This window comes from Plecotus auritus, assembly GCF_963455305.1.
Source record: "Plecotus auritus genome assembly, chromosome: 3".
NCBI classification, from domain to species: Eukaryota; Metazoa; Chordata; class Mammalia; order Chiroptera; family Vespertilionidae; genus Plecotus; species Plecotus auritus.
In genome coordinates this window covers 123,795,010-123,818,999 of record NC_137772.1, presented here as the reverse complement: position 1 = coordinate 123,818,999, position 23,990 = coordinate 123,795,010, and the positions used below count along the sequence as shown (strand labels likewise).

The 23,990-nt window shown below is 46.3% G+C and overlaps 1 protein-coding gene across 3 annotated transcripts in view; it reads right to left on the bottom strand.

The window, feature by feature from the left end:
* The window catches only part of SLC7A1 (solute carrier family 7 member 1), a 51,731-nt gene that overhangs the window by 7,404 nt on the left and 20,337 nt on the right, over positions 1-23,990 (bottom strand). For 2 of the 3 annotated variants that reach the window (XM_080658489.1, XM_080658490.1), the window contains exons 2-9: positions 17,427-17,526; positions 14,199-14,582; positions 11,076-11,234; positions 8,918-9,092; positions 5,301-5,422; positions 4,495-4,717; positions 3,614-3,753; positions 873-975 (exon numbers count right to left, since the gene is read on the bottom strand). In XM_080658489.1, the coding sequence (XP_080514615.1) occupies positions 873-975; positions 3,614-3,753; positions 4,495-4,717; positions 5,301-5,422; positions 8,918-9,092; positions 11,076-11,234; positions 14,199-14,568 (1,292 nt within the window). In that variant the 5' untranslated portion in view covers positions 14,569-14,582; positions 17,427-17,526. The remainder of the gene's footprint in view (positions 1-872; positions 976-3,613; positions 3,754-4,494; positions 4,718-5,300; positions 5,423-8,917; positions 9,093-11,075; positions 11,235-14,198; positions 14,583-17,426; positions 17,527-23,990) is intronic. The other variant, XM_080658491.1, reaches the window with a different exon arrangement.

The following is a 23,990-nucleotide window of genomic DNA, read 5'->3' as shown; positions in this document are numbered from 1 at the left end:
TGGGAAGCGATAAGTGGTCGTAAACTAGTTTTAGCTGATCCTATACAATCACTACCAAGACTCAACCCAGGTTTTACATACATTAGATACTGGGCACATGAGAAACGGGATCAGTGACCTGTAAGTATAAATGCCTAGAAAGAAATACGGAGGATCTTGCCAGGTAACCAACACTAAGAGTCTCGATGAGTACATGATCTCATGATGAATGCTACCTTGGGCCATTTCTGGGACTTGGGAAGCAGAGTCCTGTCCTTCCAGAACAAAGAAAAATTGGCACCAGGAGGTATGCTTTGAGGGTGTGCCCTGGAGTAGCCGAGACACCAAGCCTAAGCCCAGGCTGCTTTATTATCACCAGAACCTGGAAAGTCTTCCTGAACATCAACCTCAGCCATCCCACACCATATAAAGGGACTCCTTTCTCCAGCAGCGTGCAATGAAGCATTGCAGTAACCTGAGTTTTGAAGGTCATCACAGGGACCTAAGTTTCATTGGATTCTCCCAACTCCCATCAGGGCTAGTCCCCAATCTACTCTGTCCCAAAAAGCTGGACCACATTGAAATCACCACCAAAGCCTTCAAAAAAGCTGATCCCAAGATCTAGGCCCAGCAGCTTGGCTAGAACCTGTCTCTATTCTCCCCAAAATCCAGCCAGAAAAATGAGGAGGTGGGGCCACCCCTGAATCTTTTCATGGATATTCTCTATAAGTAGGCTCTCAGCCACCATATCCCCACTCTATCCTGGGAAGTTCTAAAAGACGAGTTATCAACAACCTAAAATTTGCACTGTATAAACCAATAATTTGAACTGCTAAGAGACTAAGAGGGTTCATGTGCATTTCTGTCATGGGACCCAGAAAAGCCATACATACCGTAAGACCAACACACAGGCAGCCACTAAAGAGTAAGCCAGGAGAGTGCCGATGGACATGAGATCCACCAAGTCCTTCAGGTCAAAGAGGAAGGCCATCACAGCTGGGGAGGAGACAAACATCAGGATCCATGGATGGCCCTCTATACATACTGACATCCAGACCCACCACCCATCTGTAATCCAGAGCATACAAAGGTGCTTCTTTTTCTTGCCCCCCAACCCCAGACCCTTCCATGGAAAGATGCTTAAAGGAAGAAAAGCTCAGGATTAAATCATGTACACAGTTCTCAACAGATGGTAACTTTGCAAGCTACCCCTACACTACAGATGGAGAAACTGAAATGCAGACAAGGTTTGGGAGAGTTACCTAAGGTCACAAAGCTAGATGCAAAAGTCAGAATTTGAACAAGGTTCTTGTGACTCCATGTCCAAGTGTTTCTTCTTCTATATTATGCTGACTCATAGACAAATCATGTTCATCTATCCACCTATCCATTCATCATTCATCCATAATCCATACATCAGCCATCCAATCTATCTATCATCCATGCATCCATTTATCCATCATCCACCCAGCACTCATTGAACATGGAAGAACAGTCTCTGGTATATCATCCAAGACATATGCATCTGTCAGCAACAATGATGAGGAGATGGATGAGGCTCCTGACCCAGACAGCTGAGCATGGAAAGCAGTGTTATTCTCAAACAATTTCAAGCCATTTACCAAGACATAAAAAAAACAACAACACATGCATGCTTATTTGAAAATCCTTTGTACTTTTTGTGAGAATGTGTATGTGTATTCACATGCGTATAGAGGTTGTTTCCCATTTAAACAATAAGTTGGCTAGGTCTATTTTGGGGTATTTTCAAATCATTCACAATCAAGACAAGTTAAAACATAAACACAAAACCATTGCTTTTCCACAAATACTTCTCAAGCTCCTATAAATCACTCCAGCTAAAACAAATTTAAATTGTGAATAAATAATAAGATTTAGGAGCAATGAGGGCTTCCAGATAAATAGAACGTGACTTACTATGCACGCCACAAGCACCTGCATTCCCACTCAGAGAAATCGACACAAGCTTCTTCAATGTGAGGTGATTTTAAAAAACCTAATACTTATTTACACTCCCACCAAAAAAAAAAAAAAAAAAGTTTAGTGAATGTACTTTGTAGTCACTTTAATGATGATAGTTTCATCTCCCTTAATCAGCACATGGAGGAAATTAAGGCCAGTCTTTAATAAAATCAAATTACATGTAAATACTGAAAAAATCTTCACGGTTTCCAGTGCCTTAATCCCTTAAATATAGTGGTTGTATTCTGACATGTGGTGTCCCTTAACCTGACCACTGCGATCACTCTAAAAAAATGTATTATAGCCCTGGCCCCAGTGTGTCTCAATGGTTGGAGCATCACACTGAAGGGTCAAGGGCACGTACCTGGGTTGCAGGTTTAATCCCCAGCCTCAGTTGGGGTGAGTTTGGGAGGCAACAATCGATGTGTCTCTCTCACATCGAAGTCAGTCTCTCTCTCTCTCTCTCTCTCTCTCTCTCTCTCTCTCTCTCCCTTTTCTCCCCCCAACCTCCTCCTCTCCCTTCCACTCTCTCTAAAAATCAATGGAAAAAATATCCTTGGGTGAAGATTAACAAAAAACAAAACAAATAAAAAAGGAATGTAGAATTACAGGACAAATTTAGTAAATAATAAAAAGCTAGCTTTCTTCCATTGTGTCATGCTAATCCACAAAATGAAGCACACTTTGCTAAGGGCATAAATCCTACTAATAACAACTCATTCGTTTAAGATGATAAGATGTCCTTCCAATGGCCATTTGACAAGTCCCTATAGCACAAACTGGCTGGTGTCACGTGTCCTAATTTACCAAATGACCCAATGCTCTTCTCACATCCTGGAAGGAGCCAGCCTCTTTGGCATAAAAATAAACCAGGAACCAAGAGCCAGATCTACACTATGGGTCTGCATTCTGCCTTAACCTCTCTGTGCCTCCACTTCCACCTCTGTAAATGGAATCACACTGCCTTTCCTGTTATGAAATGGAGTCATTAAAGGAGGAAAGGTATACAACAAACAGCATGCAGTGCAAATAAATTTCAGCTTCCCACCCCCACCCCGCCATTCCTTAATCTGGGGCCTCTGGATCATCACACAGGCTCAAAGTGCCGAGGATTGAACCGGCAACCCAGCTAATGTGCCCTGACCAAGAATTAAACCCACCACCACTTGGTGCATGGGACATAGCACCAACCAACTGAGCCACACTGGCCAGGGCAAAGTGGTACATTTTATACAATACCAATCCTAAGGGATCCTCGTTTCCCAGGGAATTCACGGGCTAAGATACAAGGACACTAAATTTCTCGTAATAACACACACACTCACTTGGCTTGTAAATGCAAGATGTCATCTTACCAAAATCTACTCAGGGACACTCAGAAAAGAAGACTATTGGCTTTGAGCTCGGGCCAATGAGAGAATAATAATAACAGAAGAATTCAAACTTATTGGGAATTCAATCACATCCTCTGGAGCACTGGCCTCTGCCTTTTGTTGGAAGGGCAGTTACCTTACAATAAACCAGGTCTAAGGCTAGAAAACAAAAGTTAAAATTCCTCACAGACTGCAGTACAATTCAGGATGTTTCCCTAGGGAATAATAATGACTCAACTGTTGAAATATTAGTGTGTGAAATTAGTCCCAGTTCTTACCAGCGATGGCACCTGAGGTTAACGTGGCGATTATTGGTGTTTTGGTCCTATCATTGATTTTGGCCAAAAATTTAAATAGCAGTCCATCTTCGGCCATGGCATAGATAACTCGAGGCATGGGAAACATGGAACCCAAAAGGCTAAATGGAAGGAAAGGCATCAGTTAGAGGAGCTTCCTACGAACCAAGGCACCATGATCTGATCAGCCCAGTTGACCTGAGGAGTTGGAGCCCTGGACTCTCACCAGGACTGCCGCCACCAAGCCATATAACCTCAGAATTCCATTCACCAACCCCAGAAAAAGCACTACTCTGAGTATGTATAAGTCTAAGAACAGGAAAAGCCTAACAAACCAGCACAAACTAGTCATCGTTTTTCTGGAAATGAAATTTTACATTTATTCCTGTAATTATTTCCAGCTGATTCAAACAGAAAATAAAAGCATCCCAGCATTCATGAGGATGTCTCTATGGTAAATCCACATTTACAAATAGCACTAGTAAATGTTCATATGGGCTAATAGGAAATACAAGGGGCAAAATGCCTCTCATTAAAAGGCACTCACTCCCTTTTTCAAGCTTAACCTCCATGTTATGGCCAAACTAAGGCCAAAATGCAGTGTTTAAAGAGCTGGCCTGGTCCAGTGGCCAAAGTCGGGGACAGAAAGACAGTCTCTTGCTGAGCAGATGATGTTCTTCAAGAAGAACAGTAACACAAATGACTCTTGGGTGATTAATAGCAACAATGAAAAGCCAGAGAATCAGGGTTGGGGCACTGGCTCCATTTCCAGGGAAAAGAGTAGCTTTAACAGCAGACCTGCGTGTCCAGCTTTACCTGGCCCACCACACATGACATCAACCCAAGAATCTGAGACTCCTCACCTAGTAGACAAAGCACAGAGGGAGCCAATGGCCACCGCATATTTGGCGCCATCCCAGCCCACGTGCTTGAAGGCCTCAGGCAGGGGGCTATCCTTATCCAGGCAGAAGTATGGCATCATGAGTGTGAGGGCAGCCGACACCCCAAAATAGGCGATGAAGCAAATCAGGAGGGAGGCGACGATGCCCACGGGGATGGCCTTCTGGGGGTTCTTGACTTCTTCACCTAGAAGCAGCCAGGAGGGACAACCACAAACCATGAGGCCCCAGGCCTTTCAGTGTCCAGGGAGTCCGTGCCACCACAAATGCCTCCCTGGGCTCTGGAAACACGAGGTGGCCCTCTGCAACACAGACCAGATGACCCCTAGGTCCTAGATGGTGTTCTTGGCCTTTACATCATGGTACCGCCAAAGAAAAGACTTGTTTCCTTTGGCAGGGAGATTTGGGAGGTCCAATGGAGCCTAGACTATTCAATTCGCCAGGATGACAATATTTTTAATAGCTTCATTTCTCCCGGATGATGCACAGATAGGAAGTCAGGTTGTAGCCGTGTCTGTCATTATCCCATTCTAGTAGAAGAGTTAGTCATGTTCAGGATGTAGTTTCCTGCCAGGAACTTCGACTTGGGGAAGTGATAAGGGCAGGAAAGATCAGCAGGAAGCTACAATCTACACATTACACAGGTGTGGAAGCTTGACGACTGGCACAAGCCCACCGGAAGGAAAACAGTGGCCGGTGGGTAAAATCAGGCTGGCCTGTCTGGAAAGCTGGAGGGCGGGGCATGGGCTCCTGACAGCGGGTGGGCGTACCTGTGGTGGCGATGCAGTCAAAGCCCACAAAGGCATAGAAGCAGGTCGCTGCTCCTGAGAGGACACCAGACAACCCGAAGGGCATGAACCCACCGATACCGGGATCCCCTTCTTTCGTTTCACTAGGAAAAAAAAGAGCCACGGCAAAGATCACAACACTAGCTTCATGGTCCCAAAGAGAAGTCATAGTAAACAGCCACCACTTGACTTATGACCACTGCTCCAGACCCTCAGGCCATGACCCATGGCAGCTGTTGCCAGCCACTGCATCTGACTCTGTGGACAACAGGCCTTCACTTGGTGTGGCCCGGACCATAATGGTCACACTATGCCCATTCCAGAAGCCTCTTCGAAATATAGACGTGGGGTGGGGATGGAATATAGGGACTGTGACAGGGTATCCTCAGGAAAGAGAGAGAGACCAACAAATGCAGCCTCTCCCACAGAATCCTGGAGAAAGAAATGGAGCCAGGCAGTGCAGGGGCCCCAGAGGTAGGAATGAATGGCAAAAGTCTCCATATCTGCCAGTAACTCAGGTCCCAAAGCAAGCATTTCCAAAGACACTGAGGTTTGAAAACTGCTCAGTTTCAGTCAACAAAACCATGTTTCCTAAGCACCCACGCACACAAAGTAAACAGGTGGGATGCTTCAGGTGGAGACTGGTGCCTAGCACAGCTGGGCTCATGGGCGGGATCAGTTGTTTGCTGAAGTAAAGAACAAAGTCAGGCACATTTTGTGAACCCCAAAGTCCTTAAAGATCCAGAAAACAGTCCCAATGGATCAAAACCGGTGACTCTGAAGTAAACAGTACATCTAAGCTTGAACAGTGGTGCTCAGCTCTTGCCGGGACTCGTCTGGGCGGCAGTCTCTGACATCAGTCTACCACAGGCCCTGCCTCTCACCAACTACTCGTAAGCCTCGGCCACCTGAAGAGCAGCCCTGCTCCTTCTGTCTGAGAAGTGCAGCTCCAGCCCTCCCCTGTGGCCACATTTTCCGCTTGGCTACAGGCTTCCTGTCACCACAGAGCCCCCAGGGCGAGGATGGTCACACCTCCCCACCGCCTCTCCTCCCAGACTGCTTCGCCTCCCAACATAAGAACAGGAATAGAACAATATTCCAATGCTATAAGCACTGATGTACTGAGGTTGAGTTAGCAACTCATTTTGGCAAATTTGCTTTCAGGTGGATTTATCAACGAGCTAATGAAATTAAACAGACAATTTGGACCCAATTATTTTCTAATGGGGATTAAGCCTTTTACTGATTCCTCTGGGATAATTACATTTCTCAGTTCCAGAAGCTTCCATTAAACCACTGGACGTGAAGCATGAAGACCCTAATTGTGGGACTTACAGTGGTTCAGTAGCAACCTGGGGGAAACCCCAAGAAATGCACAAGTGACAGATGTGGGGAAAATTGTCACCAGACTGAAACGGAAGCTTGTCATCTACTGAAATGAACCACCAACCCCAGTACAAAAAAGGCAGCCCAGGACAGGTAAGTCAGCAAAGTGTGGTCCACAGTCCACACTGCAGCCACTCCCATGGGCTCTGTGAATTGCAAAGAACGTGGACACCATGGTGAGTGGACTTCTACAATCACAGCACGGTGTGGCGGGAATTGCCTCCTAACCCACACGTGATGAAGCCCCTCCATGCTATATGTTTTTTGGGGTAATGCTTTAGAACTTCAGAGATACAAACTAATTCATGGAAGACTGTGTGGCCATTGTCAGAAACACAAATCTACAGCTGGTTAAAAAAAGGAAAAGGAAGAATCATACTGATTTTAATAAAGTAAACAAGCAAGCCATGTCCCTGTCCCACCCACTGCACTCCACCTCTTAAAGTGGCTGACTCGCTGCCCTCCATGGCGTGTCCCAGGTCTGGAGGCAGATGTAGCTGAAGAGGTCTCACACAGGACCAAGGGCTGGGCTACAAACACCACTTTGGGAGGCCAGCAGAGTTCATCATTGCTAGGACATTCAGTGTAAGGATGACTGATGAAAGTAAACACCATCAGCTGGCATGGACAACCTCTTCATAAAAACCATAAAATTAAATCTTGACTGACAACTAGGAAACATTTAATTCCTGACCTGTAAAGAGCAACCAGTAAGACAGGCACCCAAGGTTTTCAAAGTTGACTGTTTCTTCAAAGATTTTTGAGTTGGCTTTACTCCACCCTAAGTGAATGGGCACCAAGAAATTTGGCATAAATGTGATTCAGGAATGCTTGGGAATATATATTAAAAGTCCCCATTTCTCTGTAATAGTGTTTAGTCCCCAAAAGACTAAAAGGCTCTTTTTATTTGAACTATTAACCATATAATATTAGAGTTAGTGAAGTTTCGTGCATTTAATTCAATAGTTTCCTATTGGTATCTGGTCGTGAACTAGTCACACATCAATGCCTGCCCATTAATCAGGCAACTGGGCACCTGGTCCTTAACAACCGGCAACCAAATTGGCATGTGACCACTCAGACCCCCAGTGTCTCAGCCTCCCTTGCAGCTACATGTGGCTGGCTACTGGATTCTGCAGGGGAATGGGGGCAGAAGGAGCATGCGTCTCCTGGATCTGTCTTTAAAAGCATTGGGAACACTCTGCTCCACACTTGCTCCTTTTCTGGGACAGCTGGATCATGCCAGCACCCACAGCCCAGCTCCAACCAGGTAGGTAAGAACAGCATCTTCAGAGATGACAGAACAACCAGGTGCAGCACGACCAGGGTCCCTGAAAGCCTATATACAGCCTCGCTGGCCAGCCAACTGAACTGCTCATTCCGGGACATGAGACATCATTTTAAAGCTACCACAGTTTAGAAGAATCTCTATCTGAGCAGTTTAACCTTTAGCAGTAATTAAAATAGGCTCAGAGGCAAAATCACACTCCCTATTTTCCATCCAGGACCCTAAGTTTCACCTGAAAATCTGACAAAAAAGATACATTATGATCATTTGGCTTTTGTGTCCCAGATAATATGAATTTGTAGGTGAGGGTTCACTCCAAGGCCTGAAAAGGCAGGGGGTTGAGAGCCCATCTATCACCTGCCTCTAACCCTGAGTGTCCTGAGCCAGAGACAGGTCAGGGGGATGGGGCCATGGCTTTTCAGGGCTGATACAACCCAAGTCAAGTGTGGGAGAAAGAGATTATTAGAATCACAGTTTGATACTTTAGTATTTCTGAAAAACTTTGATAAAAGTTCCACATATTTCTTTTTCTGGGTTATTAAAACATTTTGAAATAAAGTGGTATCACCATGGTATTACACAGAAAATCTTTTCTGATCACAAAACTGAGAAGAAGGACATGAAACAGAATATGAGAAAAAGTGAGTCTGACAATGATCCTCAACTATGTACTAGATGGAGTTAGAATGAAGACACTGGTTTAACCATAATTGTCCTTGTCATACCATGTTCTATCTAGTTGAGGGGAATAAAACTTATTTTAAACCAATAAAACACCCTCAGCTATGTCACTACAAAAAAAATTAATAAAATGTTCATATTCAAATCACATTACTGAAAAAAAGACTCGTATGGTTCTAGCCAGTTCCATCCCCATATACACCAACTGCCACATGCCGAGGGATGGGCAGAGGGAGCAACTCACTTGTTGGAGCACAGGTGACCAGAGTTGTTGTGCAAATACTCCTCCGTGAACTGCCAGTTTTTAAGCGAGCCTTTCACAAAGCCTGACACCACGATGAAGCCCAGGACCAGAACGTTGACACAAGTGAATATCTTGTTGACCATGGCTGACTCTTTCACACCAACAGTTAAAAGTCCTGAAAATGTGCATACACAGGAAACATGGAGCATTAACCTCATACCAGGCAAATCCTTCCTGGGATGGGGACGGGAAGAAGGGCAATGACTTAAGAAGAACCCACATGGCATCAAATTCTAAAGATTCCTGTGAGCCTCTGGGGATGGGGCTGAATTTGTGATCTTTCTAGAGGCAGTGATCAAGACGTTTAGCAATGCTATGAAGATGCCATCCAGGGGCACCAGGGCTGCAGAGATGGGAACATCAAGCCCCCCCAGGAGATGAAGTGAGCACCTCTCCCTGCACCCTCCCCCTCATTAAAGTATTTTACTGAGAACCATTCTCAGGAGCAGGATTTTAGTTTCTCCAAGAAGGAGACATTTTATACTCATTTTCTTGGTAGAATGAGTTTTTCAGGTCCGGAAATTATTCATATTGCCTTGTAGATGTTAGCAATATCAGCAATGACAGTGTCTGTGGTTGTGGAACTGCCACCCCGTAAGCACTAGGCCAAACTAGCTCTAGCTCATAAACCCACATTAAAAAACACACCAGGTGATAAAAATGCCCAGGAACCACATGACAATGCAGGACCACCTTGGGGTAAAGATGCCACCTGGTGAGTTCTGTGCAAACTGTCAGCAAGAAAAGAGGCATGAAAAGGTACCCAGTGAACACACGACACAATTTATGATTTGAGATCGCTGCTCTGCAGTGTGTCTTTTATACATCCTACATAATAAAAGGCTAATAGGCAAATCGATCAAACTGCGGAATGACTGGTCGCTATGATGCACACTGACCACCTGGGGTAGACGCTCAATGCAGGAGTGCCCCCTGGTGGTCAGTGTGCTCCCACAGGAGGAGCGCCGCTCAGCCAGAAGCCGGGCTCATGGCTGGCAAGTGTAGCAGTGGTGGCAGGAGCCTCTCCCACCTTCCCGGCAGCACTAAGGATGTCCGACTGACGGCTCCCGGACTGCGAGAGGGTGCAGGCGGGGCTGAGGGACCCCCCCCCCGACCCCGCCACCAAGTACACAAATTTCTTGCACTGGGCCTCTAGTTCTACAATAAAAAAAGAGGCTCACATAACAGATTGAATTCTGAAATGCAGATATTAGAAGAGAATAGAGTGATTTATCATAGGGATCACACCACACTCTGCTGTATCTTTCCTTTTGTGTCCCTCCCTCTCGTGTTTATGAAAATCTGAGTAGTGCAAACTTAATTTCTGATACATGTTCCTATCACTGGACCAGAAATACTGCTGAGTCTGGCCTGTGCAAAATGATTTCAATTACATAGTGGGCAAAATTAGATGGGTTGTTTTTAAAACCCATGTAAGGTTTTCTAACTGCAAAAGAGAATTTATCTGCATTTCATCAGCTTAATGTTTATGTCAGCAAAACTCCCACCCCAGTGGCTGAAACACAGATGCATGTAAGAAGAGGCTGCTATCAGCTGTGGGCAAGCACTATCAGGCATTTTTAAATTCTGTATCCACAACTTCGTCATAAAACTTATTTGCTTAAAGGGTGTTTTGACCACCAGTAGGTGTAAAACCAACTGAGACGTCTCTGACACCCCAGACACTTGTTAGTGTTCCAGACAGACCTCGTCCCTGCACCTCAACCTGGCTGATGAACACCAACTTTCCTTCCCAAATGGTCATCAGGGGGTCAACAGTGTATTCCTGAGTCACTTGCACAAAAAGCCTTAAGTACTAAAAAATGATACTCAATAGTCACATAAACACCTGAGGTGGTTCTCTGTTAGCTAAATGACACACAACTCGGCAGGTATTAAATAGGCCAGCCCTACTGTGAATCTATCATAAGCCATTAAGACAAAAAAGATGTCTGTATTAATTACAAAAAGAAAATGGGGATGAGGGGGTGGAGAAAGAGAAAAGGAAGAAAACCTGATCTTTCTAGAAACCCCCAGTAGGAACCTGCCTTCTTGGACCCCTGCCCTCAACCTGGTGGCTCTCACTGTGTGGGTGTACCTGTTAAGATGAGAATTATGATCACAGCAAAGATGTCTGGGTTTGTGGCCAGCACTCCAGGGGCGTTCAGAGTCATGTGTGTCCGAGAGAACTCCCCAATGGGTTTGCCAATCAGCTCATCAAACGTTGCACTCCAGGCTCTTGCCACACTTGAAGTACCTGTCATGAAACAGCACACATCAGAGGAACGTGAAAGAAAGCAATTAACAAAGTATTTGTCATTAACCTGGACATTTACGCATCCGTGCGGGATCTCAGATGGCGCATGGGATTCTGCAGCAGGCAGACCTTAGCATGCACACTTAGAAGAGGGTCAACCAGTGTTCACAGTGAAGTGAAAGTTCAAGGAAGCTTCTAGGGCCTGAGGGAAAATGCATTTTCCATTGCTGCCCAATACACACATGTATACACGTGTTTCAAATAAATAACTACATTATTAATAAAAGTTTTATAGAACACGTTACCCTTGTCAAAATATATACTTGTATAACCAAATTATTAATAAAGAATTTACAAGACAATGTTACCCCTTGCCACCTGAAAGGCACTCAGAGAGTGTTTATTCAATTCTACCTATCTCTATATATAAAAGCCTAAGTGACCGTCGCAACCAAAACAACCGAACGAACGACTGAACAGGCTGTGTGGGGTGACCAGGCCGGGGCCATGAGGGGCGACCAGGCCAGCAGAGGGTGGCAGTTAGGGCTGACCAGGCTCGGGGGGCTGTTGGGGGCAACTAGGCCGGCAGGGGGAGCAGTGAGGGACGACCAAACGAACCGAACAGCAGGCTGCGTGGGGCGACCAGGCCAGTGCGGGGGGGGGGGGGGGGGGGGGCAGTGTGGGGCAACCAGGCTGGCGGGGGGGGGGGGCAGTTAGGGGCAACCAGGCTGGCAGGGGGTAGTTGGGGGCGACCAGGCCAGCAGGGGGTGGGCAGTTGGGAGTGACCAGGTCAGGAGGGACAGTTAGGGACGATCAGGCAGGCAGGCAGGTGAGCAGTTCGGAGCCAGTGGTCCTGGATTGTGAGAGGGATGTCTGACATCCCCTGAGGGATCCCGGATTGGAGAGGGTGCAGGCTGGGCTGAAGGGACCCCCCCATGCACAAATTTCATGCACCAGGCCTCTAGTTTTATTTCATAAAAAAAGAAACACTGATGGCAAGCCATGTAACTGATGGCACAAGGTACTCCAAGGGCGCAGTGAGCAGTGTGCACCTTGCTCGGAAGCTCCTTTTCCAAGATGCTCCTGATGAACACTGCTCTCCAAGCAAGAGGAGATCAGGGGCATCACACACGGCTGACTCTCATCTCTGCCACTCTGTGCCTGACCCTGGGCTCACACCCACAGGTCCCCAGCACCTGTCGGCAGACTAAGTTCTCTCCCTGCACCCCAGCCACGAGGAACACAAATGGAGACAGTACTCCCAATGCCAACAACAGCTGACTGTGCACTCTCCCTCTCCCTCTCCCTCAATCTGAATAAAGTTCCTGCTGTTCCTCAGGAAATGTCGCTAAAATTCCAATAGTCACATATAGCATGTTCCTTTACTTTCTCGAAGGGGGCCTTGCAGGTGATTGCACCCCAAGAATTTGGCAGGGTGATCTGCAGACTCAATTTTGCTATTTGGTTTTATGGTAAGTAGTTTCACAACAACTCAAAAATTAAACCACATTTCTTTGTGCTGAGCAGCTCGCCTATTATGAAATCTGTCCATCAAGGTCACAACCCAGTGAAGAAACATGGTCTCCCATCTCCCCTAGAGGCCAGCTCACTGCTGATGGTGCTCCCGAACCCCACCCTGCTGGCTGAGGGGCTGCCTGGCCTCCCTCACCCACCCCCAGCTCTGAGTCAGGGCTTTAAAACCCCATGTTGACTGGAAAAACTGCCCTCACCAGCAGCTAAGGGTGAGAAGTTCCTACAGTGACACATGACACATGCATGACCCCACATAGGCCAATGGCGCTCTGGCAAAGAAGCATCATCTGAACTTTAGAAGTATCGGGCCTCACACTCTCTCCGGTGTCGTGCCCTGGAAAATCTTCTAGAAAACAACAGCCCATCTAAAATAGCTGCATTCCCACTGAGAGACCTCAGCTTGTGTGAGCATTTGCGCTTACGAGTTTCATTGTTATGAATTTTATTTTGGAAGCTGGAAGAGTAAGCCAGGTTGGTTCTGAGCAGACAGCGCAGGGTGAAAGGGAAGGTAGCCTGGGTGTGTGGCAGTGGCGCCCCACACAGAGGCCACACACAGTACTGCACATGATATTCCCAGGACTCATAGGCTCAACTTACCACATCTTACTGTCTTTTGATAATATTACAAAAAAGCCTGATAAAATATAAATGGAATGTTTAATGGCTATTTGTATTTCTACTTCTGTGAACTGGCCGTGCAAATCCTTTGGTTATTCTTTTATTCAGGTGTTTGTTTCAATACAATGGTATACAACCATTAGGAATGTTACATGGAAAAACAGTTAACACTGTGAGGAATATTTACTATCTATTGTTCTATACATAAAGAGAGATACTGTGCCAAAAATATGCATTTAAATTCACAAAAATATGAACAATAGTTAAATCCGTAGACAGTAAATTCTCATGAACAGAGACTGTCTTTTTTCTTCATTGCATCCCTAGTATCTAGCAAAATGCCTTGCACAGAGCAAGTGCTCAATAAATATTTGTTGAGAGAATGAATGAATGAGAGAATTACTACCTCCCTGTTCTCAGATTGGGTAATTTCTACTTTCTTCTTCATGCTTTTCTATATTCCTCCATCTTTCTATGTCCATGATGACTTTACTATAACAGTCAAAAAGAGTTCACTAAAAGAGACTAAATCCTTTTTAACTAATTAGAAACATCCCATGGTTCTATGTCTCCCATGTTAACAGGAACGACCTCCTTGTTGGCCTGGCTTGTCCCCTCTACACCCCAGCACACCCGACCATGAGCACCAAGAGAAGCTGGAGGGCCAGTGGTGCCTCTGCCTTCCATAAAAGGAAAAAGGAAAAAGGAAAAAGGATGGATAATGGTCAGGCAAGGAGGGATCTCCTCAGAAGCTAGACTTGGTCTATTTGGAGCAAAGTAGGGAAGTGGGAATGACAGAAGTGGATGACTCACCGATGATGTAGGAGAGGATGAGGTTCCACCCCGTGATGAAGGCCCAGAGCTCCCCGACGGTGACGTAGCTATAGAGATATGCCGAGCCCGTCTTGGGGACACGAGCACCAAACTCGCCGTAACAAAGGCCAGCCAGCACGGAGGCCAGCGCCGCGATCAGGAAGGAGATGACAATGGCAGGGCCAGAGTTCTCACGGGCCACAGCTCCAGCCAGGACATACACGCCGGCTCCCAGCGTGCTGCCCACCCCCAGTGCCACCAGGTCAAAGGTGTTCAGGCAGCGGGACAGCCGGCTGTCCTCACGGCTGCAGTCCACCACCTTCCGCCTCAGCATCTGCTGACCAACGCTGAATAGCACCTTGCATCCCATTCTGCTGATTAAATCTGCAAAGAGAAAGAACAGGGTGTTTCATCACTGCCACTCCTTTCACCCTTTCTAATCACAATACGGACAGCGACCAGGTCCCTTAATATGATTTATGGCTAAAATGTTTTCAGTCTCAGAATTCCCCAGTCGGAACACCATCTAGGCCCTCCTGCCTGAGCCTGACCTGAGCGCACACCCTGGGGCCAGCACAGCAGCTGACTGTACCATACTGTGCTCTCTGAGCACCCACAGTTCTTTTAGTTCATAGGAGAAACCCTGTGCGGACAGAAACTACGGAGTACAGGAAACTCACATGACAGAACTGAACCAAAAGTGTGGGGTCAGGAGGGGAGACTAAAACTACAAAAAAAAAAAAATGGTCCAGGTTTAGAGTTGAAGCAGGGACCTGCTCACACCCCCATGTCCTCACTGGGCAGCAGGAGTCCATCTGCCTTGAGAGAAATGTGATGTGGAAACCTGGGTTCTTTAAAAGCCCCCCAGGGTCTATATTTGTCTGAACCCAAGCATCGAGGGGCAAATTCACTCATCTCACACCTGTGCTTGACACAGCCAGTGTTTAAGGAACTGGAACCCACAGTGTTTAAGGAACTGGAAGCAGTGTCAGGGCAGGGAGGCTAAAGGGTGATGGGGCTCCATGGAAGGAGTGTGGGACCAGTAGAAGGTTTGACTGTCTGTCGCAGAGGCTACTACTTTCATGGGGAAAACATCAATTTCATGAAGTGAGGACAGAGGCAGAAAGCCTGAAAATCCACCTGGGGACATCTCTGCATCTAGTCAGAAGCCTCAGTTATCATGACACATAATGTTTTTCTACAGTGCTGTGCCTCCCTGCCCTGACACTGCTTCCGGGGATAGGACTGTGGGTTCCAGTTCCTTAAACACTGGCTGTGTCAAGCACAGGTGTGAGATGAGTGAATTTGCCCCTCGTTGCTTGGGTTCAGATAAATGTAGACCCCGGGGAGGCTTTTAAAGAGTCCAGGTTCCCACAACACATTTCTCCCGAGGCAGATGGACTCCTGGTGTCCAGTGAGGATATGGGGGTGCAAGCAGGCCCCTGCTTCACCTGGTAACTCTGCACCTTTGCTTCTGACATTTACAAAGTTGCAACAGCCTCAAAAATAAGGTGCTTACTTATAGCAGAAAACCCCCAGGAACTAGGAGCTGTGGGATCCCCTCCTCCTTCCTTCTACTGCAGGCAGCTGCTCAGAGATGCTGACGTGTGGCAAAGGGCACTGGCTAGATCCCCCACAAAGTTTCTCTGATGAAAGGCGGTGTGGGCTGCTGATCCCTGATTACGTGAGCATTCTTAATATAGCTACACACTTGGGAGGAAGGCTAAGAATGGCTCCCGAGGAATGTAAGAATGTGAAAGCAGGATAAAAGTCAGGTGACATTCTTTACACACACACACACACACACCTGAAAAACAACCTCCATTTTTTTGTGGTAAATAAAAGAGTGACAATGATGTGGTAAATCGTTTTTCTTAATCGAAGAATAACTGAAAAAAGAGCTTTCAAATATTTTTTTAACCTCACTCGAGGATATTTTTCCATTGATTTTTAGGGAGAGTAGAAGAAAGAGAGAAAGACAGACAGAAATATTGATGTGAGAGAAACACATCGCTTGGTTGCCTCCTGCACAAGCCCAACCAGGGCCCGGGCCAGGGAGGAGCCTGCAACTGAAGTATGTGCCCTTGACCAGAATCAAACCCGAGACCCTTCAGTCTGTAGGCCGACGCTCTATCCACTGAGCCAAACCGGCTAGGGCTTTCAAATATTTTAATAGAAAAACTTTTTCCCCTCACTACATCCTATACCAAAACCAAATACAAGAGTCAGATAAAACAGGAGCAATTATAATTTAAAGAGCAATGGTACGCCAAGACCCACTAGCTAGCCTTGACCTCCCCAAACCCCACCACCCCTCCTGGCTCCAATGCCCCCTCAGGACTCTAGGAACCCAAGGACCTGCATGAAACACACTGATCTATAGCAGATCTTATGGCACCTAAACCCCAGAACAAGCTGCAAAAGAATTCTTAAGTAAAAGAGTGAAAAATAGAAGAGGCAGAGAAATAGGAGAAAGTGTAAAAGTTTAGGAGTAAGAAAGAAATCGGAGCTTGCCTGTTGCCTTGAGAAATGCAAAGTCCTCCAGAGTCAAAGGCAGAAACACAGCCCAATGTGTCATTGGCACACTGTGCACACCATCATGGAGCAGCCAGCAGCCACCGCACGGGGCATAGGCCCCTCCACATGCTGCTGACCACAAGGCACTCGCCGTCTGCACCAGGAGCACACCCTGTGGATGAAGCCTTTGTGCAGAGGCCTTACCATCTGTATGTATTAAGAATTCTGTTTTCCCTGGCCAGTGTTGCTCAGTGGTTGAGCATCGATCCATGAACCAGGAAGTCACAGTTCAATCCCCAGTCAGGGCACATGCCCAAGTTTCGGGCTCCATCCTGAGTAGGGGGCATGCAGGAAGCAGCTGATCGATGTTTCTCTCTCATCATTGATGTTTCTCTCTCTCCCTCCCCCTTCCTCTCTAAAGAAAAATATCAATTTTTTAAAATCTCTTTTAAAAAAAAGAGTTCTGTTTGAAAGAAATGTAGGAATTTAAGAAACCCACCACTGTGAAAAGGCAAACCTGTTTTCTGATGAGATGGAAGTACTAGGTGATCTTGAAAAAGCACAGCAGCTCTAAATTTTAAAAGAACAACAATGGAGGGTTTTAGTTGTCAGTTCACTTAAAAAGTCAACACCTGACTAAAGGTCTAAGTTAACATATTCTAGCACATAAGTGACGACCATCCTGCTCGGGTGCTGATGGGCAGACTATACCTGGAATATGATGCGAGGACTTGTCACCTTGCTACCCGACGATCACCTGGGTCTTGGAGCAAGGATGTCTCAGTAGGGATGAGCTGGGGGCTTCAGGCTCCTGAGAGGCAAAGAAAGAGACATTAGACACAATCTTTTTGGCCCCAGAATCTCCATGCCTGTGGCTGTTACAAGAGGAATGATTCCATTTGGCTCAGCACCAGGAAGGACTCCCAGCTGTAACACAAACTGAAGATCAGATGAAAGTGGGGAGGCAAGGGTCACATCACAGGGAGTAGGCAGACACAGGGTGAAGCACCACCAGGCAGTGGCATCAATGGGGGGATTCAGAAGACAGGAAACTGATAAGATGGCCTCGAACCCAGGCATGCTACCACATCACCTCTATAAATGGAAGATCATATTTTAAATTAGAGGCGCAGTGCACGAATTCATGCACCAGTGGTGTCTCTTGGCATGGCCTGCGGGGATTGGGCCAAAACCGGCAGTCCAATGCTACTTGCTTCTCCTGGTTGCCACTCCCGCTCATCCCGGCCCCGCTGCGCTGGCCATGGGCTTGCACCCAGTCAGTCCCTATTGGGAGAGGCTCATGCCGCTGCAGCGGCACTTGCCAGCCATAAGCCCTGCACCTGGCACCTGTTGTTCAGCTAAGTGGTGCTCCCATTGTGGGAGTGCACTTACCACCAGGGAGCAGCTCCTGTGTTAAGCGTCTGCCCCCTGGTGGTCAGTGTGCGTCATAGTGGCCAGTGGTTTACTTGTTTGGTCGCTTAGGCTTTTACATCTATCTATATAAAATCCTAATATGCAAATCGACTGAAAAGCAAAATGAGCAGTCGCTATGATGTACACTGACCACCAGAGGGCAGACGCTCAATGCGGGAGCTGCCCTCAGCCTGCAGGCCCTGACCAGCGGCGGCAATGCCACCAAGCAGATGGCACCAGGCCAGCCAAGACAGGTGAGAGTGGGAACCCCCCGATCATCCCGCCGGTCACCACGCAGAGAGAGGTGACCAGCAGCAGCGACAGGGGGTGTGGCCAACGAGTGGGCAGTGCCAGGCCAACGTGGGTGCGAGCGGGAGCCCAATCACCCCGCCAGTTGCCCCACAGATGGGCCCTGATCTCCGGCCAGGCCTAGGGACCCTACCCGTGCACGAATTTCATGCACTGGGCCTCTAGTACATACATAAGGATGCTATCAAAGTATCCTCCACACAGACTATTTCCACAAATCTAGGGTATTGCTAGGGACCACAAAGGGGAGTGAACCCTCTCCTGACATTGGCAATGAGAACCAAGGTCAGTGGGGGCAGAAAACCTTAGCTGGTTCCCTCAGGAAATAGTCACTCCATTCTGTATAGTCAACCATTTCATGAGGGAGCTCTCTTCTACTGGCTGACACATGAGCACTGAGCAGACAGCCAGACAGGCCACAGATTGTTCTAAATGTAGCATGTGCACCACTGACTTGCCTGGTGGAGTGGCCTGCAATCCCAGAAGGAATGGGGTCGGTGACTGGAGGTGCCACTGTCTGGATGACTTCCCTGCGGGCATGTTAGGAAGAACCTTCCAGATGAGTGGCACAGAAAGTCCTCTGCTTTCTCAATCTTATCATTTCTACTTTGCATATACACACTCTCTCAGAAGCTGGAGAGGTTTCATTAGGCTTCCTGAAGATGACTTGCATCCAATGTGAACCCAGAGAGGATTATCACTATGCCAAAATGCAATGAAGACTCAATCAACAACTAGTTTTAACACTTCAACAGCAGTGAACCAGCTTCCCAGCAATCCCAACCAACACATTCATGCAACTCATTCCACGTTAAGATTTCATTCTTTTCCACTTTCTATTTTGAAAATGTCCAACCCTATAGAAAAGCTAAAAGAACATTTACACACTCTTCATCTGCATTTACCAATATTTAACATTTGCCATATTTGCTTTATCTTTGTAGAAATATATGCTTTTGTCGTGAACCATTTGCTAGTGAGCTATAATAGCGACCATGGTAAATCCCAAGAAAGACACTGTCCTACATAACTATGACATCATTACACAACAAAGAAACTCAACATTCACTGAAAGATAGCCCAAAATCATCAATATTTTGCTATTTCTTGATACTCTACCATGTACCAAGTACCTACCACAAGGGAACTGAGAAAAACAAGGATGAATAAGGCTCAGGTTCACAGTCCAACAGAGGAGACTGACACAGGCACCCTACTGTGTGACTGCACCCAGGTGCTGATTCATATGTGAGGCTCTGTCTTGGTAGAAGAGAACGGAGTTGGCCCCACCTAGAGCCTCTGGAAAGGCTTTTGCAATGAGGTAATGTTTAGAGAGGATGAGTTTACCCAACAAAAGGGGGAAGGGGGCCTAAATGTAAAACTGTGGAGGCTTGAGTGTGACAGCCAGAATAATGGCCCCAAAGGCCAAATCCTAATTTCAGGAACCTGTGAATATGTTAGGTTCCATAACAAGGGGAATTCAAATTGCGGAAAAAATGAAAAAAAATAAATCAGCTGAACCTGAGATGGGAAGATTTTCCTGGGTGGCCTCGTGTAATCACCAGGGTCCTTAAAAGGTGGAAGAGGAAGTGGGAGAGTCCAGTGTCACAGGGATGCAATGTGAGACAGACTCCATCCGCCACTGTCAAGGGCATGAGCCAAGGAAGGCAGGCAGCTCCTACAAGCTGGCAGAGACCAGGAACAGAGTCTCTCAGGAGCCTTAAAGAAGCGGATCCCTGCCAACGCCTTGATCTGAGCCCAGAGAGACCTATTTCAAACTTCTGACCTCCAGAACTGTAAGGTAATAAATGTACGATGTTTTAAGCCACACACACACACACACACAATGTGGAAACAAGCTTGGAAATTGTCCAAGTGCTGGGGCTGGGATGAAGTCATCAAAGTCCATGTGGTAAAGTCAAGAAAACTGCGTTTTATTCTTGGGGGGAGGGAGGGGCAGCCGACTGGATCTATGCCTTAAGAAAACTCTGGAGCAAAAGTAGCAAAATCTGGAAAGCAAACAACTGGTAATCTTTGTTGTCAATGATAAAATTAAAGCTTTTAAGCAAACACACACAAAAATCAGAACTTTGGAAAACTAGCATCCAGCACCAAGATCTCAACACTTCCCAAAGCTTAAAGGGGTTTCTCATGACATTGGTGGTGATATTGACAAATGTGATTTTCAGAAAAATATGACATGATGAATGTGTCAACTTGTCAGATCTGCATAGCTAAACTATGCAGTAATGCAGTAAAACAGATCAGACCCAGGTGACAGATAACTCAAATGGCAGAACAGGCCTGTGTAGCTTACAGCACAAAAGCTCACTGATGTGGTTTCAGATTCCACAGTGGAACCTACCACTGCCTGTGAGTTTTCATGTAGTATCAAGAGAGAATAACCACAATTATCTGGAAAGGCTACTAAAGTACTCCTCCTTCCCAAGAATTCTCTGAGGCCATCTTTACATACTTCATCTAAAGTAATACATCAACACTGACTAATGCACAGCAGACATAAGAACCCAGTTGCCTTCTATTAAGCTAAACAGTAAAGAAATGTGTAAGTATGTAAGACAACACTCCTATTAAATTATTTTGTTTTGGAAAATAGTTATTTTCATTACAATGTTATTTACGTTAACATAAAAGGTTTTATTGATGTCATTTTTGAGTGGATTAACACATGAATATTTGTGATGTGATAAACACTGATACATGTAACTCATCTAAGCCAAAGCTCTGGGGAGCCCTCAATAGTCTACAGGAGTGAGGAGGCTTTGAGGCCCAACAGTTTGAGAACCGCTGCTTGCTGGGCTGCCCAGTGATTGAGCACAGCCAAGCCTAGCACCCACTCAAGTCAGGAAAGCAGCGGGACTTCCTTCAGGCTCGCTGAAGCAGCCTAGTGGTGATCCCTGCTCTATTCACAGTCCTGTCCTAGAAGCACCTGACCCCCAATTTACAAGTCTTAAAGAAAGAGAGGTTGTATGTTAATCTGGGTGAGCTCATCAGGATCAATGGGATCAAACGCCTGGCAAATGAATTCATTAGCACTGCCTTTCTTTAATCCAAGAATGTTCAACCAATTAATTCCATTTTTTCAGATTTGAAAACTCACTTGCTAAAGACAGTAATGAGGATGCTACATACACCTCATGCCTGAAGAATTCAATGTCATTTGTTTCATAAATACAGCAAGCAGCATTCCAATACGAGCCATGATGGGTTTCCTGGAGCACAGGGAAACCGTCAAGGTGTGACCTGACACCATGTGACACTGTCACACAGGCAGGAGATATGTACCTAAAATAATGGGAAAACATCCACAAATGAACTTCCACTAAACAATGTGTAAGTCAAAGGAACCAGATCTTTCCATTCAGGCAAAAGCAAAAATTTTTTTATTTTATTAAACATAATTAATGCCCAACATTTTGCCAACTTAAATAGGTGCTTTGCCCGTGAGGTTTATCCTGTTCTTTGTTCCGCATGTCTGAGTGCCTGCCACACACAGTTCCAGAAACCAGGTATGCAGCAGTGAACTAACGAGACCAAAATACCTGTCTTCATAGTGTTTACATTATATTACTGAGAATACCGTTTCAAAAAATAAGAATGGGTGAATTATTAAGTGGAGGTAGCACACTTCTGGTCCCCTGATGCAATTCCATTAAATAATTAGAAATAAGATGAGGCCCACGAGAAGGCCAGACATCAGCATTACTGTCAGGAATGAAGCTACAATAGGAAGCACAGTTCAAGGCAGTCAGGGGATTTCTAAGTTCACTGATCCAACCAAGAACTGTGGCAAGAACAGAGCTCTTTTGGGATGGCCAAGTTCCCTACCGCCAAAGGAATAAATAAGCAAGGTGTCAGAATTCTGAAAGGAGGGCATTTATAGTTTGTAAAAGCAAACCATAATTAATTTTTTTTTCCTCTGGCATAAACAGTTTTGCCATTTTAGCCTGAGCTCATTTGTTAAAAGGGAACACGGGCTGAGAGGCTGGAAAGCACTGGGCGGAGCTGACTGCATGGCTCCCTCTTCAAGGAAAGAGGCAGGTGACAGTCCAAAGGCCAGACTGGAGCCCACAACGTCCCCTGGACCATGAGGCCTCCAGGCATCACCAAAAGACCCAGACTGTGCTCAGACGTTCCACTTTCTCCCCCTCTTTTTATGAGCCTGCAACATGGGTACTGTGAGGATGGTGACTCCAAAATGGGTTTCTGAGGAGTGATCTCCCCTGTCCCTTAGCCTACCAGTCTTGAAACTCTGAACTTCGGATTTATACAAAAAATCACCAGACTCTTGTTAACTAGCAAGGGGCAGGCTTGGATGGTACCAGAAACCAAAATACTTTTACATATCATGTTCCACTTCACTTCCACCTTACCCACACTTCCTGACTTCCATAGCTCTATGATCGCACAATACATTCCCACTTACCAGTCTCTCAGTTATATGTCTCTTTGCCTGATGACGGTGATTTCTACAGCTGTTGCTAATGGTTCCCAGGCAAACTCACAAATGGAGTCCAGTGTCTACTTGAGGGGGTGTCCCACCTCTCCTCTCAGTTGCCAATGTCCACCCTGATTCAACCTGTACTGGGACCCACACCAGTTTCTGTCTACTCCCTAAGGCAGCAATAACATTTAAACAGGAAAGCTGTTTGAAAGATCGCATAATCTAGACAGACATTGTGGTTCTACAATGCTTATCAGGGAGAAAAAATTACAAACGCAACAGGAAATGTGCTCAAGGAAATAGCCAAATGTTCCTCCTATCCCCAACTCTTCAATAATTAAAATTACTCCAGCCCAGCCCTGGCCAGTATTTCTCAGTGGTTAGAGCATCTGCCCATGCACCGAAGAGCCTCGGACTTGATTCCCAGTCAAGGGCATGTAGCTGGGTGGCAGGTTTGATCCCTGGCTCAGTTGGGGGCATGTTCAGGAGGCAACCAATCAATTCGTCTCTCTCACATCCATGTTTCTTTCTCTCTCTCTTTCTGTCCCCCTTCCTTCCCTTCCACTCTCTCTAAAAACAAGGATTTAAAAAATTTTATTAAAAAGAATGACTCCACTATCAAGGAAAGGACCACTGGCCTCACAATTTGGTGATTCATCCTTCCTCTGAGATGTGAAATGCTCCTCTGAAGGCCCCAGGATCCTTGGTTGTGTACTGGGACAGGCCAGTGCAGGCCATTCCTACCATCAGCACAGATCTCCTGGGGAAGGTCCACTGGGGGCAAAGGCGGGGGGGGGGGCAGGAAGAGGCTGGGAAGGGCCAAGCCAAGTCAGAGGCTGCAGGACAGAGGTTTTCAGCTGGGGATGACTTGGCCTAAGTAACAGTTAGCAATGTCTAGAGACACATTTGGTTGTCACAACTGAGAGCTGGTGGTGTTAGCATCGAGTGTGTAAAGGTCAGGGCATGGCACAGCCTCACACCAAGAATGATGGCCACCCAGGTGGAGGAAGCCTGCTTCTGTATGGAGCTGTTTGGGCTGCAAAGTGCTCTACTAATTTGTTTTTATTTTTTTAAAAATATATTTTATT